The sequence below is a fragment of the Lytechinus variegatus genome, chromosome 16, assembly GCF_018143015.1.
Source record: "Lytechinus variegatus isolate NC3 chromosome 16, Lvar_3.0, whole genome shotgun sequence".
Taxonomy (NCBI): domain Eukaryota; kingdom Metazoa; phylum Echinodermata; class Echinoidea; order Temnopleuroida; family Toxopneustidae; genus Lytechinus; species Lytechinus variegatus.
Window position 1 is genome coordinate 29,979,944 of NC_054755.1, and position 17,565 is coordinate 29,997,508.

A 17,565-nucleotide genomic window follows, 5' to 3' on the forward strand; every position below is an offset into this window, starting at 1 on the left:
GACAAACAATAAGCAAGTTGACTTTAAGAAATTGAGCAGAAACACACAATGGACTGTATTCAGAAGCAGTTTGACTGTGCTAAAATTATAGTAAGCTAAAAATTTCAAAATTTTCATTACATGTTTGTTTATTATGTTTACTGTGCTCTTTCCTAACTCGTGAATGGTGCAGAAAGCTATCTTAGTTGTCCTTCCAAAACAGGTAAGAATGATACGAGACAAAAAATGAGCTGATACATTGAAATTATACTGATAGAGAATTATGCCACTATTTTCTTAAACCTTACTTCAGAATACGGGCCAATGAGTGTTTGATACAAGATGGGTTTAATCAAAATTTGTGAGCAATTGACCAAAGATGTGGGTTTTTTTATTATTGTCTTGATGTATTTCTGTCAAATATGAATATTCCTCACATTTTTCAGCAAATTTGTAGAGAGCTTCACATCCCTTGATAAGTATCTCTTCCTCAGGACTCTCCAGCATGAGAACCACAGTAGCTGCTTTTTTGCTCTCAACTGCTAATGTATCAAACTGCAAAGAACAAAAAGATCAAATATGGTTAAAAGGTTCGGAACATCTATCACAATAATATTGAAGAAATGGTATAAATATCATTTGCAGAGCTCAGGGGTGTGAGAGTTCAGATTTTTATCTGATTTCAGATTTTTTTTGTTTTGATTTTCAGCTTAATTTCAGCTTTTTTTGGCTTTCCTCGGTACAAAAAGAATGGGAGCTTGTTCGAATTTCAAACTTTTTCGCCACTCCTCAGCTTTTTTCAGATATTTTTATTTGTGACCACTCACACCCCTGGCAGAGCTACAATGTACATTGGAAGGGGAGAGAAAGAAAGCAAAGGAGCAAAAGAGTGGAAGAGGTGAAAGAGCTGGAGGAAGAAAGAGGGAAGATTTGAAAGAAAGTGTCTGAGAGAAAAGGACAGACTTGGAAATACCCATACCTACTCCTATATTTCTGTTTAAATCAAATGACCACATTTCCAGTCATTAAAGTCTTGATGAAATAAATTATAAATTGATCAAATCTTAAAAAAGAATACATTCTTACCACGTCCTTTGGTGGTGCCTCCGTCTCTTTCTTGGTTTTCTTGCCCATGTTGCTCTGTAATCACCTGAATTTCAGAAAAAATGTGGAGAACTGCTAGTCAGCTCAGTACAGTGACACAACAGATATTGAGAAGATATAAATTGGCGCATCATCAATCTTTGCAAAAACTGAAAGTTTTTGCAAAAGAAATTAATTTAAATATTTTGTCAACCTTAACAGATTTAATGTCCAAAACAACCATGATCACCACTTTTATCATTAAAAAAAAATTGAAATCTGGACTTTCCTGTGATGAGTGATATTGTATGTGTTTATGATAATTTTATTGATGTGCACAATGTGTTCATTCCACTCTTCAATAAGTTTCAAAATGTTCAGTGGCTTGTGAAAATTACATTAAGGGAAGCTCAACCTAAATCTTGGTCACATAATATCACAAATTAAAAACTTTTAAAAATTTCCTATTCTGTGACAGATTTTGATCAAACCTTCAATCATATTATTTCTTCATTTCTTTGGCTTTTATCAAAACCAACTTCTTATAAGGGTGAACTTCGGAATTTGGATGTTGAATCTCGATGACATGTTGCTGAAATAAATGGGGTCTATTATGCCCTACTCCTAGGTTTAACGATAGTGAACAGTCTAAAAAAAATATCAGGCTATTTCTGTTTTCAGGATATACTCCGCCAAGACTTTGTCTGGTTCTGAGGCATTCTGTCCATCCATAGACCAAAGTATCCCATACGCACCACATTGTTGGTGGTAGAGATCGTGCCATGATACTTAAATGCAATTAGCTGCATTAGAAACATGACGACAAATGACCAGCAAACCCGACACCGGCACTTTGGAATAAAACTTTTCGATTTTACATCACGTTTCGAGAAACTGGTAACCTGATTGTATTGTTTTAAAATGTTAATTTTCATTCCAGTGCTTTGTTTCTCCCATTAAAAATGGAAAGAGAAATCAAAGAGAGGGTGAGGTAACACAATCTTTTCTCCATAAACGCTGTAGTTAAGCATCAAGAAACCACCACCACCATTACACCCAGGACCAAATCCAATTGAAACCAGTTGGATTTCCAACTGTAACATTTCAGCTTAACATTCTGAAATAAAAGTTTCAGGTGACGATGAAGACTAAATATTTTCCAGATACTATTGATATCAAACAATGTCGCGGACTTGGAAGACAAAATTGCCGGCTTTGTAAAACGGAAAGCGCTTGCCAATCTTGCTATCTCCGAAGAATGATACTAAAACGTTTAATCTTAACTTAAGCCACTCACACTATTACGAGGTTAGTATATGCTATACGAATTCAATTCAATTCATTTTATTGTCATGTTTAAAAACACAAAAATTGTCCTCGACACTTCTTAACAAAATGATTACGAGATGGATTTTAGAGTTGTCATTTACATTGCTTCATAACGTGAATGATGTTAGCCGAAACCCATTCCTCGCACAACCGACGTGATTACGCGGTGGATGTTAGAGTTGTCATTAACATTGCTTCATAACGTGAATGTTAGCCGAAACCCATTCCACTACTTACAAGGGCCTTTTCTGGTGAAAAGGTTCCATTTTCATTTTGAACCTCACACAACCGACGTGATTACGCGGTGGATTTTAGAGTTGTCATTAACATTGGTTCATAATGTGAATGATGTTAGCAGAAACCCATTCCGCTATTCACCAGGGCCTTTTCTGGTGAAAAGGTTCCATTTTCATTGTTTGAACAAATTTTTTTTTAATTTAAAAAGGACACCTTTACCTTTATTACCGGATCTACTGGAAAAATGCAATTACTAGTACTTTAATATGCAGTCGTGTTTCCAGGTCTATCACTGTTGCTATCTCCATCTAACTATTAAAATAATGTGTGCCTGTGTGCTGTGCCAGAGTTACTATTCCCAAGGGTGAGTATATTGTACTGCAGACCAGAACTTGTCTAACTGTGACTTGAATCTGTTCAACGTTGATGCAGTAACTATCTCTGCCGGCATGGAGTTCCAGTAATTTACAACTCTGGCACTGAAAGTATTTTTTTCTAACATCCAGTCTGCTTCTCTTCACATACAATTTGCATAGATGTCCACGTGGCGTCTGAGTTGATGTAGATGTAAAGAACATGTCCTTGTTCAAATCATCAATGCCATTGATGATCTTGTACGTCTGCATCATATCCCCTCTTCGCATTCTGTACTGAATGGAAGGTAACTTCAAGGAACGAAGCCTTCTACTGTAGTCTTGATCTTTCAATGATGGCACCAAGGTGGTGGCAGGTCGCTAAACTTTTTCAATGTATTTAAGGTCACAGACATACCTTGGGTGCCAAATAGCATTTCCATACTCAAGAATAGGTCTCACCAATGCTTTGTACAATTTAACAATGGTATCTTTATCTCTATAAATGAAGGTATGCCTGATCAGAGCAAGTACATGGTTGGCTTTCAGTACGGCACTTGCAACATGGGAGTGGAACTTCAAGTCAGAGTCAATGATAACTCCTAGGTCTCTCTCTTCACTGACCTTTTCAAGCACAGTGTCATCAATCTGGTACTGAAAGTGTATGCTCTGCTTTCCTATGTGTAGAGACTTACACTTAGATGCATTGAAGTTTAGTTGCCATTTCTCTGACCACTCCACCAGCTTATCTAGATCATCCTGAAGTCAGTCACAGTCACTCCTTCGCTTGATTTCACGAAACACCGGTAGTTTTGTGTCATCTGCATAAATCTTGACAATGCTGTCGACAACTTCAGGCAGGTCATTGATAAAGATCACAAACAAGGTGGGGCAGAGAACACTTCCCTGCGGAATTCCACTTTGGACAGGCAGCCACCAAGAAACTTTTCCATTAAGGGCAACTCTCTGTCTGCATCTTAAAAGGAAAGTATGTAGCCAATTCTTGATACAACCTGTAATACCATATGACTCAAGTTTATTCATGAGCCGCTGGTGAGGCATGGAGTCAAAAGCTTTACTGAAGTCAAGATAGTTTGCATCCACTTTGTATCCTTCATCAAGAGTTGACATCCAGAGCTCCATGACTTCTAAAAGCTGTGTGACATATGATCTACTTGGTAGAAATCCATGCTGGGAGTCATGCAGGACATCATTCTCAACAAGGTGCTTAACAACGGCATCTCGTATAATTGATTCCAAAATCTTGCAAATGACTGAAGTTAGACTAATTGGTCTGTAGTTCTCTACAGCACTGCGGCTTCCTTTTTTTATATGAAGATACAAAAAAGAACAAAATCGCTTACCTCGGCCTGGAAAGTGGCTTCGCACGTCTCTTCCATGGAAATAAAAGGAAAGTCGTTGGTGGCGGGGGTTCTTATTTTTATTTGGCAACCAGTCAAATTTGACTATTTTCGCCATCATACTATATTTTTAACGTTTGTTTTCTTTAAAAAATAAATGAAAAAGTAAAATTCAAATATTTATTTCTTTTTCTTCTTTTTTTTTCCTTTTCTATGTCTTTTTTTATAGGATATATCTACATGTACTAGGATTCAAAGTCAAGTAGGTGTGTCTCTCAGTTTTAAAATCAGGGCTTTTACTGAAAATATGTTATAAAGACCTACAAGTATGCAAAGAAAACCTAGGATGGAGATGACAGAGAAAGAAATGAGGAAAATCACAGCTCCAATCCTACGCCCGTACCGTATGGGGATACGTCTGTCCCGTTGATGTGAACGTACCGGAGTATGGGGATACGTCTGTCCCATTGATGTGGCGCTAATACAGTTCACAACCTTAATTCAGTTTATCAGTATTTTTTAAACTAGATTCAGGATTCATTGTATGCACAATTCCAATGATTGTTTGATAAAATAGAGACACCAATAAATGTAATAACTTAAAAAGCATACTTTTTTATTATTTTTGCTGACAATAATACTTTTTGGAAAATATTCAAAACGAAGACAAATTAAACAAAAAATATAGAAAATTCTATGTACCTTGAACGAAGCCCTGCAAGTTTCACAGGACTTTATTCTGTAAGTCCTCTTATTAAATTTTCATAAATTAATGGCATTTGTTGAATGCGCCGTGCCTTCAATTTTCCTGCAGTCGGCGGCAGAGATGTAGCCATGGGTGAACTTAGACCAAAATCTTCGGTCTCTGTTATGTTGGTTGTTCCGCTGAACTCTGTTGGCTCGACTCACCAAATACAGAGACCGAAGTTGTAGCTCGATCTGTACAGGCCATATGTATTAAGTTCGGATCAACCAGGGAAGTGGGAGTTGCGCGACAGCCGAAATATTAAAGTCACTGTTTTTCCCCCTTTAAAGTTTTTTTCTTCCTGTTTTGGTGCATTTCAGACCAAAACAGAATAATTATTTATATTTTGGTACAGTTCTTTTTATATATTCTTATGAAATAATGACAAAAACTGATGAGCCCCGGGCGTCAGGGGGATTTCGCATTGTTAATCCCTTAACGTCATGGTGGCTGCATGATAGCACTTGTTCACTGCTACCATCTGGCCTGTGGTCTCTACAGGTAGGACTATGGTATGCCAATGCTGTATTGAGTACACACTTTAAAAAATCATTAAAATATTACTTTTGTGACCAAAATTACTAATTTCCATACAGTTTTAATTTATTTATCATTAGTAACGTGGGAATATTTTTTGTATTCACCAGAGCGCTAAAAAACTTGAATTTTGGGCATATTTTTGTGTACGCCCTCTATTGGTGAAAAGTAATATGGCAAGAAAATTTTCATTTTTTGATCTCTATTTTTAATTAAGAAAAAAAATGATATAAAGAATCAAATTTAAATAAGAGCCAAGTTGTATAAATAACAGGTCTAATGGAAACTGTCAGTGTAAAAAAATAAAGCATTTGCCCCAAAGTCAGAAAAAGAGAAAATAAGCCAAACATTGCCACCCTTATTTTGCCACACATGGAGATACAACTGAGTCTGAGAACAAGTTTATATCATAACCTTGTTCATTGAATGAGTGCATGATAGTTGATAGCGAGCCATCTGTGTACGAGGAGAAATAAAAAATTAAAAAACTCCTCGAAACAGACAGCTGCTGTTTTTTAAATCTAACTAACTGTGGTAAAATAATAGGAATATTGGTATAGGATTCACCTGTTGGGAAGGAAGGAAAGGGGGTTAACAGGAGGGAAGTATCAGTGATACTTACCAAGAAAGTGATGGTGCAGGGCACGTTGAAAATAATAACCGAAAGCACGGTGAAAACAAGAACCGAAAACAGGCCAAAGTAACTTGCACGATGTGGTGATATTAATGGGATGTGACGTATTCCTGATGTAGATGTAGCTTGTAGATATAATGTACTTGTAGCTGTTGTAGATAAACTCGAAGAGCGAACGGGCGAAGCAAAGGTTGTGTTAGAAAACAGACGTCCTCGTCTCGCTCATGTCGACTCTCAAAGTGATCATTAGATCTCTTGGCTGGCCTGACAATGCAGCTCTGCTGAGTTGTGCACCCAAGCATGGATGAATGCACATGGCTTGGGGTCTATTGTTGTGTGCACACAGCCTCTATAGTACATGAATCCTCTATGTTCCAACCCATCCCACAGTACTATATGTAGGGAGCAGTCGCGCGTGCCCCAGACTGTGGTACATTTTACCACACTCCCCCCGACTTTAGAACATCGTTACTTCCCTTATTTTTGGACTGTTGTCGTCCGGCCATATGTCATATGTACACATGTGGATCTAAGCAATCCTCAGTGAAAGGAGGGAACGATAAATGTTAATCCACTGCCGCTCTCAGAAGTTTGCAAGAAACTGTCTGGAGTCGCAAGGGTCAGAGGATGAACATGCCATTTAGTCGGTATATTTATATGCCCAAATTTATTTTAAATAAAACAACTATCCAACTTCTCAGGTAAAAGGTCAAGGGGGGACTTATCAATGTGACTTTTGGATACAAGTATTTTAATCAAACAAACGCTGCCACATGATAAACTTGATGCTAATACCGAGACTACAAGAGGGATTTCTAAAGTTTTGCAAAAATATATATCAGAATGGACTGCCAGAAGAGCTAAGGTCAAGCCTTACGCCCACAAGGGAAATGGACTACCAGAAGAGCGAAGGTCAAGCCTTACGCCCGCAAGGGAAAGGAGAATACATGAATGCATATATTCATTGAAATGCTTATGAAGACTTTGTTGGTGGTTATCATCCCACAAGTCAAGATCTAGAAATCTTTACTCCTGTAAGGGAACGACACCTGAACCATTGTCTACAGAAGCCAGAAAAAATAATTCTTATGAAAAAGTTAAAGCTTTTTGAGCAGACGATTAATGGGGTAGCTCATCAATGTGAATTTATGAATGATCCTTTTAATTGATTATTGAACCCTTCACTTGACAAGCTTAACCTCATCCCAGGAATACTGGAATTTCTAAAATTTGTAATGTACATATGAACGCATGCTTGCAGCAGCCAGAAAAATAGTTGACCCAAAGGTCAACAAATTTCTATAAAATTTGTTTTACTCTTAACCCCTTCCATAAAGATAAATTCTTAGACTTGTAAGGATTTGGGGCTTGATTATTATTACTGAATAAATACAAATCTCAATTTCTGAGGCTAGTCCTTGGGCAGAATTTGGTCTGGAGTCCTTTGATGGATCTCCGCCCTTATTGCCAAGAGACGAGCAATCAGATTCAGGAGAATCTGTTAATATTTGTCATCTATCCAGTAAAAAGAGAACCTTATTGAACTCTATCAATTTGCTTGGTTTTAACGATGTTTATATCTTCCTTGCAGAAATCTATAAGTTAAAAGATTCCCAAGGAGGGTGTAACCAGAATAAAGAAAAACACATTCTGGTTGTTGTGAAGTTTAAAAATGAATAGCTCTGCACAATGATGAAGTCTGAAGTCATAAAATTCAAGACCTCATACATGTAACCTGCATAAAATAATCCCAGGAATATTGTGCCAAAGTGTTAAGTAGCATAATATTTTTCACCTGATTTGTAAACTACATGTACTCAAACATTTTGGAAGCAATGGACTGGAAACTCATTTGCTCCAAGTATAAGTTCTATTCATTAACTAATTTAAGAAAGACCACAAATTAAACTCCCATCAAAAAAGATATAGATTGAAATTATTGACAAGTGTTTATATTTGTGTAATTCTTGTCTCCAATTACATAAAAATATCAAAATAGCTTTTCAAGTTAATTAATGATTTATAGCATAATAATATTTCCCATTATTTTAAGTGACTTTATGTCAATGTTAAAGGAATTGTATTCAATGGTGTCAATGACATTCTAGGTGAAAGTAAAAATGTCAGACTTTAGAAAATGAATGTCAATTTGCAGCTACAAAGACATTGTTTAGTTCATCAGCACAAAAAATATTCCGAGGTAAGTACATGTATTTTGACCATGGACAAGCACATGGGAAATAACAAGTACTCTCAAAATAGATATGTACTGAATAAACCAAATGAATTGGAACTCCCTAGTAACACCCCTGATTAACAATTAAGATTAATTCAGACAAACTTGTCTGAACAATTTAGATAAACTAACACCCAGCCCTGGAAGATTCTTAGAGAAAGAATGCAAATTACATAACGCATTGCCCTGGAAGAGGAATTACTCCAAAGGTGAACTATTTACAATGTTTTCACCTATAGTCTGAAAAGTTTGTGTCACCCTTAAAGAGTTTAATAGATTGCCCTACTTTCTACAGACAATAGCAATTCCAACCTATTATGTACGGTATGTTCTGCAATCAGGGTTGAAGACAACAAATTTGGGTGTTTCTCAAGTCTGCTCTCAAATATTCAGAGGGTCTGCTTAAGAAACTAAACAAAAGAAATACATTTGTATTATTTGATTGAAATTGATCAATAGCTTATTTTCGGAGGCTTTCTGCAAATCCTCCAATTGACTGAAGAACCCTTGATCAATGGAAATAGCTTTCTATAGAAAGCACTGAATTAAATTATCTAAAGTATCTGCTTAATTATGGGGAGTAGTTTTGTATAAAAGCTTTGAACACAATGGCCTAAGGAATCTGCTTACAAACATTATCAATTGAAATAACTCTGAATCATTTTGAATTCAAAAGCATTTTACCCTTTTGATAAAACCTAAAGGGTGTGCTGTATGTTATATGCGCATGTTAAGCCTGGATAGAAGAAACTTAACTTCAAAAGCATTCCTCAACATAGTTATATAACTTTAAAGGGATAAAGTAACAATGTTCACAGACATGATTTATTTTAAATCAATAAAATCACTAAATATTTAATAAAATTTTCATTATTCCCTACCCCCTCCTTTTTATTTATTTTAGGTTTAAGTGAACCCAGACTTCTTCTTGGGTTTCGTTCCCCTGGAACTGATATTTGGGGGTTGTGTTCTCAACACTTTGAGTTAATTGTGTTCGAGACACCTGTGCAAATGACGAGTGTAGGATTTTGATTCTTAATCACAAATGAAAGACTATCTTCAGATTTGGATATTTAGAACACCATGCTTTTGAATTTAAATCAAATTTGGTAGAAAATATGAATACTAAGCAATGGTGTAAATTCCCAAGTCAAAACTTGAACAAAATCAAAGAATACAGATAAGTTGTCTCTGAGTAATAAATACACAAAGTAGGTTACGAGAATTCTCTTCAGTGAATACCTTGTCAAATTTGAGCAAATTAATAACAAGGTATTTTCAAATTATAGTAAAGGAAAATCATCAATGCCAAAATACAATTTCTTGAAAGTATGCAGGCAAAATAATTTACGCAATTCCATGGTGGTACCAAGGTGGTACCGTACAACCTAAAAGGATAGCAACGGTGATCTCGCGCAAAACCAAAATACAGAAGCGGGTCACTCCACCCTTGACTTTGACGCTGAAAAGCTACAACGCTATCCCAGTGCACTGCATGTGGGTTAGGATTAAACCCGAACAAATTCAACCCAATCTTACACATATTTACATCATGCCAATTCGGCTTGGATTGAACAGTAATTTCTGAACTATCAGAAATGTCATCAGAGTTGACAGCCTTATTATTTACAGTGTTAGCTCTCAACTCTGTTTTGGCTGGAGTGGCTTCTCTTTCTACCACTTTAGGACTTAAAAATAAAGGATCAGAAATAATATTTTTGCACTGCTCCTTTGCAGATTCAGAAATAATAGGAGTATTAACAAATAAGGATGGACCCTTACTAGAAAATGAGGAAACACCTTCATCTAATTTGTTATTGAAATCAAACTTCCCCCTTACTGTTGAAGTCAGTCCCTGGTCAGGTATGGATTGGGAGCCCTCAGTTTCAAAAGTTGTGGTCAAAGCCACTTCTGATTCGACTTTCGGGTCAGAACCCTCCCCACTGGATTGGGAGCCCTCAGTTTCAAGAGCTGTGGTCAAAGCCACATTTATTTTAACTGTTGGGTCAAAGCCCTCCCCATTGGATTGGGAGCCCTCAGTTTCAAGAGCTGTGGTCAAAGCCACATTTATTTCAACTGTTGGGTCAAAGCCCTCCCCATTGCCAGAGATCAGACTACCAGATTTGGGTGGATCTAATTTCTTTTTGCTTAATACGGAGCCCTGGCCTTCTGTTATTAAGGTTGAAGGTCGGCCTCTATCTTCAACCCTTCCCAGTTTGGGTGATTATCAGAGAGGGGAGTTTTGGGACATGAATGAACTGAGTTTAGAAAACGTTTTGCCACAAGTTGTGGTCTATTGTTTGACTCAAGTTCAGAAAGGGTATGAAGAATATTGTCTAACAATTTATTGTTTGATGCCATCTCTGTGGCACAATCTTCGTTAGAATCCTTAACTTCATTAGGGTGTATTGAATGATTAAAAGACTTAGCAATAAGTGGGGTAGAATCCTGCGAAACGTTAGGAACAGGAGATTGTGTGATGGGACTGGAAAAATAATATGGAGAAGAAAACTCGCTAGCAAAAGAACTATGCCCTCTTTGATGTGTTTGAACATTTTGAGGGAATGTATTAGGAGGATCATGTCGAAACCTATGTCCCAATTCAAAAACTAAATCAAAGTAATCAATTTTGGGGTTGCTTTCAAATATAGCTGCACAAAATTCAGCTGCTTGCCCCTGCAAACACAAATACAAATTATTGATTCTCTGCCTGGCGGTCCAACCTGCCTTATCGGCATACCGAGAAAATTGTTGAAGAAAAACTTTCCAACTACCATTAATGCCATCATAAATTGGTTTGTCTAAAACAGAAACTTTTTCTTTATTAAACCAAGTGGAAGAGGTCTGCCATTGACTTCTAGAAAACATGTGGTATCCTCCACAGTTTGATCAAAAGTATTTCAAACAACCATATTTCAAAAACATGAAACCCAATTGGACCTATTAACAGAAAATTCTTTGCAAATTTGCTTAGTTCAAAGATTTAAACCAATCACAGTGAAGGAATATAAGTAGAATATAAAATTCCAGGCTAAAAATACCTTCCTGCTAAATTGCATTCAGCGCAGAACAATGTCAAATTCGATGATAATGTGGAATTCCAAGCAGAAATCAAAATTCCTAATCCCACCTTGAGATTTCATAGCAAGACAATATACCGAAGAATATCAAATATATCCTGATTTCGATTCCTAAAATCAAGCTATCTTTTTTTATTATTAAACAAGGAACTTCCTTGGAAAATGGCTGAAAATAAGTATCCACTTATTTTATTTTAATCCAGAAAACAATAATTATTTCAAATTGGAAAATGTGGTGACTATACAATTTTCAACAAACTATTGAACTAATGCTCAGCCAAACAAGTGAAAGAAAACAAGCACAATGCAGCTTGGTTCATTCACTAACTGAGCCACGCCCAAGGCAAAAATTCACAAACAGAACACAGCAAGAGCATGAAAATTCAGCATTCAGAATCACTCAAAAATTACACAAACAAAATATGGGAAAGAGACTAGAAAATCAAAGTTCCAAAATCTCGCAATTTTGCGCAATGTGGGAAATATAACAAAATTGATAGCTGGGATAATCTGGAGAATTTGATACAATTATCCCACTAAAATTGGACAGTAAAATTAGTACAAGTTTAAATCCAAAAAACAAATTGCGTATTAAATACAAGGATTGACTTATGCTTTGCAAAATGTCAAAGATACAAATTTATTTCTGGAGTCTCGCTCCCATGCAAGACAACAAGCATTCAGAAAAATAATCAGAATATCACTTTAATATCACAACTCACAAGCAATAACAAATAAAGAGCACAATGTATTTTCGATCTTTTAAACACACTCCAATATCTACCCCCTTCCACAAATTTATGAAGGAAGCAGAACACTCCCAAAACACACTGAAAATAAATGAAACGAATGAATTGAAATCTAATGGGATGCCAATTCGCGCAAAGTAAGATTCGCAAGCGCCATTGTGGTAAGGAATAAAAAAAGATTGTTGGTATGAGATTAACCTGTTGGGAAGGAAGGAAAGGGGGTTAACAGGAGGGAAGTATCAGTGATACTTACCAAGAAAGTGATGGTGCAGGGCACGTTGAAAATAATAACCGAAAGCACGGTGAAAACAAGAACCGAAAACAGTACTATATGTACTATATACAGTACTATATGTAGGGAGCAGTCGCGCATGCCCCAGACTGTGGTACATTTTACCACATAACCTACATACACCCATCTCATCATGAAACAGGCCCCAGCTAACGTTAGACTGAAATTATTTCTGCTAAGTTACCAGCCGACCTCCATATAGGCAGAAACTGAGGGCCGAAAAACGGGCGAAACAAGAGCGAGATCTCGAACTAAATTTTCCAACACAAAAACATACACTCGGGACTACACGTAATAAGTCGATCAAGTTTTTTTCCTCCATAAACAATCACCTTATTTCGAACGAATACGACACCGAAAAACCACACACTTTAAATCCATCAATCGTATCACTCTAAAATATATATTTAGATGAAAATCAAGCACCAAAGGACAAAAAACATTTCTAAAAGATATATAAAATTACCTGCTCAAGTCATTCAACGAAAAAAATATTGTTTTCAGCTGTTGCTATGTTATTTTCGAAGAGGTAAAAATTAAGTCACAAATTACTCATATAGAATTTCAAACCCATTAAATTTCAAAATTAAAATAATTGATAATTAAAATGAATATTTTTTTAGTGAAAAATGTGATTTAAATATTTTTTTTACGAATTTAATTTCTACTTATATAAACAATTATAAATTTTTGTTTTATCCCATAATGCAATTCCGTAAAAATGGCATCTTACGTAAGTCGTCTGCTGCGACCATCTCGTCGAATTCTTTCCAATTTTGAGAGAAAATGTTTCGTAAGTTTTTATTTTTACTCATTTGATTAACGTTTCTCACTTAATCTCAGCTTTAGTTACTTTTTAAACACTTCTGTTTACCTTTCTAAAAGTGAATTGGAGCTTTATGTGGTCAGGAAAATGATTACGGTCCCATGTGTCCAAAATGGTGTTGCCATAAGTTAGCAGTGAAGTACTTGAGTCTAGTACTAGAGCTCTACTCTCACAATGAATGAGGCACCTGACTTTGATGTCATGTCCCCACCCTTTTATATATTATTAATCTTAATTATTTCATGTTTGTATGTATGTGTGCATGTCATGCCTCCCTTGTAAATTGCGGAAAATTAGTTGTCAATCCACTTTTTCCAATTGCATGGATTTGGACCTTTCAAATTCCTGGCTTGGATTAAATCTTGAATAATATAATTTCATATAACTGTTAGACTTTTATACAAAAGAAATAAGTTAAGATAACATCATCTGTATTGGCTTAAAGTCAAATTTGACTGGAAAGCTGTTAAAAATACCCCCCAAAAAAGTATCTGTATTGTTAAGTCGGCCAAATATCAGGATTGGCAGTTTTGGCACATCAATAATTTGCTCATCGAACATTCATGAAGACATGTCTCTCTCTCTGTTCTCCCTCTGCTACATGTGTATAAATGTTTCACCAAAGTAAATTAAGTAATGCAAAGCTTTAAAATGTCACAATGATATAAATTTGTTAGGCCTACTTCTTTTTTAATGAAATTTCCATTGTAATTTTGTTTTATTTGATTGCCAGATATCTGTTCAAATCAATAATTTCAGCTTGGAGTACCTCTTTAAACCACTATAATTCACTTTTCATTAATTGAGAAGTTTTTCGCTCTTTTACTTTTAATATTTTGTATAGATCTGTATTTTTCCATAAGATCGGCCAAATAATGTAAATAATTTGTGCCAGATGGATACATGGGCTTGGTCAGTCAGATCTAAGTATCTTTATTTCCTTTTTTTTGTATCAGGTATTAAGAGGGACGGCATTCATGAGTACATATCAGTCTCCTCCAGGTGAGCCTAGCATTCCAGAGTGGAAGCAGCCACAGAATGAAACCATTGAGCTGAAAAGAGCAAGGCTCCTTTATCAGAGTCGGAAAAGAGGGATGCTGGAAAATGGAATCATTCTAAGGTAGTTTGACATCACCATTTTCCATGGATGTCTTATTTAGGTCATTCAAATATTCACAAGTAACGCACTCGTTATAATTATGCTGCAAGGACATGATATGAAAATTGGTGATTGATATTTAAACCAAATCTTTTTTGCGCCCCCGCAAAGTCTGAGACATAGTTTTTCAGAATAAATTGAGTTGACAAAATCAAATATTGTGATATGGCTATTCTTTTCTGTAAAAAAATACCTAGCGGGTACTTTTTGCTTTTGTATTATATGTTATATATAATTAAATCAAATCATTTTTATTCCCAAGCCCATCTCTTTTGTTTCATTTCTCAATTAATTTAACTCTTTATTTCTCTCTCTTTTTCTGTATCTTATTATCCATCCATCTATCTATCTCTTTCTCTCTATCTCTCACTTTTAATACTCTTCCTTTCTTTTTCTCCTGTCTATGTACTCATATTTTTTTCCTGTAAGGCATTTGAAAAGAGCATCAGTCAAAATTTTGGCTATTACTATCCACTATCATGCTTATATTTTACAGCTGAGTGTATATGAATATACAGCTTTCTGAAAAGAGTACTTGTAATTGTATTACATAGTAAAATGATGCTGTGTATCCCTTATCCGTAATCACACATTGTTTTACAAATTGCAGCACATTTGCTGGTCGTTATTTAGAGGGATTTGATGAAGAACAACTTGACCAGTATGATAACCTGATCAATAAACCTGGCAATGATTGGGATCTCTTCTATTGGGTAGTTGGTAAGTTAACACATCGACTTCTGAATTTCAGAATTTCCATGGCCCTTGCAACAGATTTAATATGTTCTTTGCCAGATTAGCTTCCAAACAGAATAATGACAAGCATCACTACTGTGTTTGGTGAAGCACTATTAAAGGAAATGTCCAAAGAGAAATTGTCCTACCAAGCATTAAAAGAAAAAAAAATCTTCATGAGATGCAATAGAGCACTTATTTGGTTCAAATACAAACTATCTTTGAAATAAAGTAATTAAGAAAAAATAGCCTCCGTAACAATAAGCCTTTTACAAGAATTAATTTCCTTTGACCACCAATGGCTACCTTTCTTTTATATTGTTTCCTTTGTATCAATTTATGAAATTCTTTAAAAATACCCAATTGTATTTGAACAAATTATATAGAGTCACTTATAAATAAAAGCCGTGAAGTTATTTGTATTATTAATAAATTGAATATTGTTCAAACATAATAAGCACAATATAATGTATCTATGATAATGTATTCCTGAATTTTCACAGAGCACAAGGCAACACCTGAGGAATACGACCATGGAGTCATGGATCTCTTGAAGACGTTTGCAAAGAATCCTGACATGGAATCACGCATCAGGCAACCTGATCTTTCAGAGAATGAACAGAGGCACACATGAGAAAAGATGACCGGTCCAGAGAAATTATGTCCTTCTTGAGAAATGGACTGTTTGAATTAAAATAGGTCAAACCGAATGTGGTTTATATCGACTTGATCTACAAGCAGATGGTCTAATTCTCTGAATGGTTTAATTTTTTTATCATGGCTAAACCCACTTGGTCTTATATCCGTTTGGTCTAATTACCATTTGGTCCATCCATCACTTGGTCGCACTTCCTTTTTGTCTCATGCCCAGATGGTTTAAATCCACTTTTGCCTACTTAATATTTTGCAATTTGTCAAATGAAAATTTGGCTCATGAACAGATTATCAATTCATATACGCTAGGGATGTTCGACCAAGTGTATTTTAGATGGAATGTGTATAGCCTAAAAATGGAAATTAGACAAAGTGGTTGATGGGCTAAATGGCAGACCAAATAGTAGATGAACTGGTTGTAGGCTAAGTATGATTAGACCATGTGGGATGAAACCAAATGGAAAGTAGACCAAGTGGCAATTTACTACTGGGCAATTCCATAAAATATGTACGTCCAGCCCCCTATATTCATGAAATTTTCTGTCTCTGATCTCTGGTTCTTTTGACTGTCTGTAATGTTCTCAAAGGACCATGACTTGGTCAGTTAACGAAGTGAAGTAAGACTTGAAAAAAGTGGGGGTCGGACATACAAAAAGGTTGATCATTTTATCGAATTGCCCTACTGTTGTCCTAATTATTGTTTGATGTAGAAGGGAGTGACTTTCAGGTTATTTTCTGGCCACTCAAGGAGTTGGCACGGCCTGATTAGAATCTGGTATAATGAGTTATCATTGACAAAATGAAAAGTCCTCCGATAATTATTGTTGGAGAGATTTGTGAAATGGATTTTTTTGTCATCATTTTCTGAAATCTTTGACAGATATTGATAAAATATAGCAACTATGAAAATTTTTTGGTTGTTACTTTTTACCTGTTTCTTAGTAATAAGGGTGCCTTTGCAGCGAACATTTGTTACAACTTCAAAATTTCGATAAAAATGAGATCAGTCACTTCAATTCTCATGATATATGATGGTCCTTCCAATGTGTATATAATTTGTGATATGTATTCCAAAACTATTATTATTATAAATAAATACATGAAGATAATTATTTGAAACGAGAAACAATTATAACAAATATTATTCATATCCAGGTGAAGGGGAATGAATACAGATAACTCTGTTAAAGCCAAATCTCTTGGGGCTATGCGAACCTGTTCAACTGTGGAGAAATCCTGGGAGGAATCTCACTTCAAATATGTAAACGACATGATTTGATCAATCTGGTAAAAAAAAAAAAAAATATTTTTCGTAATGAATTATTGTTGATTATTTGACTAATAGGTAACATCATCCTATACTATAGTGTACTTATGCTTCAGTGGCAGAAGATAGTATGAAACATATTAGTATAAGCAGACAATGACCCCTTAGATTGCCTATGTCCATAGAATGTTCTTGAATTGTCACTGTAAGATATCTCTATGTAAATATGAATAAACAACACATATATACTGTTACAAATATTTTATTGTGTGTATTGGTGTTTATGCATGTTTCATGGTGCATTTAGAC

General features: G+C 35.5%; 2 protein-coding genes across 2 annotated transcripts in view; one reads left to right on the forward strand and one right to left on the reverse strand.

Annotated features, from left to right (window-relative positions):
• The window catches only part of LOC121429555 (armadillo repeat-containing protein 3-like), a 32,491-nt gene extending 19,335 nt beyond the window's left edge, over nucleotides 1–13,156 (reverse strand). Inside the window, exons 1-3 of the mRNA XM_041626634.1 lie at nucleotides 13,082–13,156; nucleotides 1,066–1,129; nucleotides 417–534 (exon numbers count right to left, since the gene is read on the reverse strand). Of these exons, the coding sequence (XP_041482568.1) occupies nucleotides 417–534; nucleotides 1,066–1,113 (166 nt within the window). The 5' untranslated portion in view covers nucleotides 1,114–1,129; nucleotides 13,082–13,156. The remainder of the gene's footprint in view (nucleotides 1–416; nucleotides 535–1,065; nucleotides 1,130–13,081) is intronic.
• Nucleotides 13,157–13,313: 157 nt separating this feature from the next.
• Nucleotides 13,314–16,378, forward strand: LOC121429879 (succinate dehydrogenase assembly factor 2-B, mitochondrial-like). The gene is made up of 4 exons (XM_041627133.1): nucleotides 13,314–13,408; nucleotides 14,398–14,561; nucleotides 15,211–15,320; nucleotides 15,839–16,378. Exons 1-4 carry the CDS (start codon nucleotides 13,337–13,339, stop codon nucleotides 15,967–15,969), a joined length of 477 nt encoding a protein of 158 aa, XP_041483067.1. The 5' UTR covers nucleotides 13,314–13,336; the 3' UTR covers nucleotides 15,970–16,378.
• The last annotated feature ends 1,187 nt before the right edge of the window (nucleotides 16,379–17,565 follow it).

Excerpts from the sequence above, each read along its gene's own strand:
- LOC121429879 (XM_041627133.1), top strand. The coding sequence starts at position 13,337 with ATGGCATCTTACGTAAGTCGTCTGCTGCGACCATCTCGTCGAATTCTT. Across the intron at positions 13,409-14,397 it reads ATTTTGAGAGAAAATGTTTC|GTATTAAGAGGGACGGCATT; the intron begins GTAAGTTTTTAT and ends TTTTTGTATCAG. Across the intron at positions 14,562-15,210 it reads GAAAATGGAATCATTCTAAG|CACATTTGCTGGTCGTTATT; the intron begins GTAGTTTGACAT and ends TACAAATTGCAG.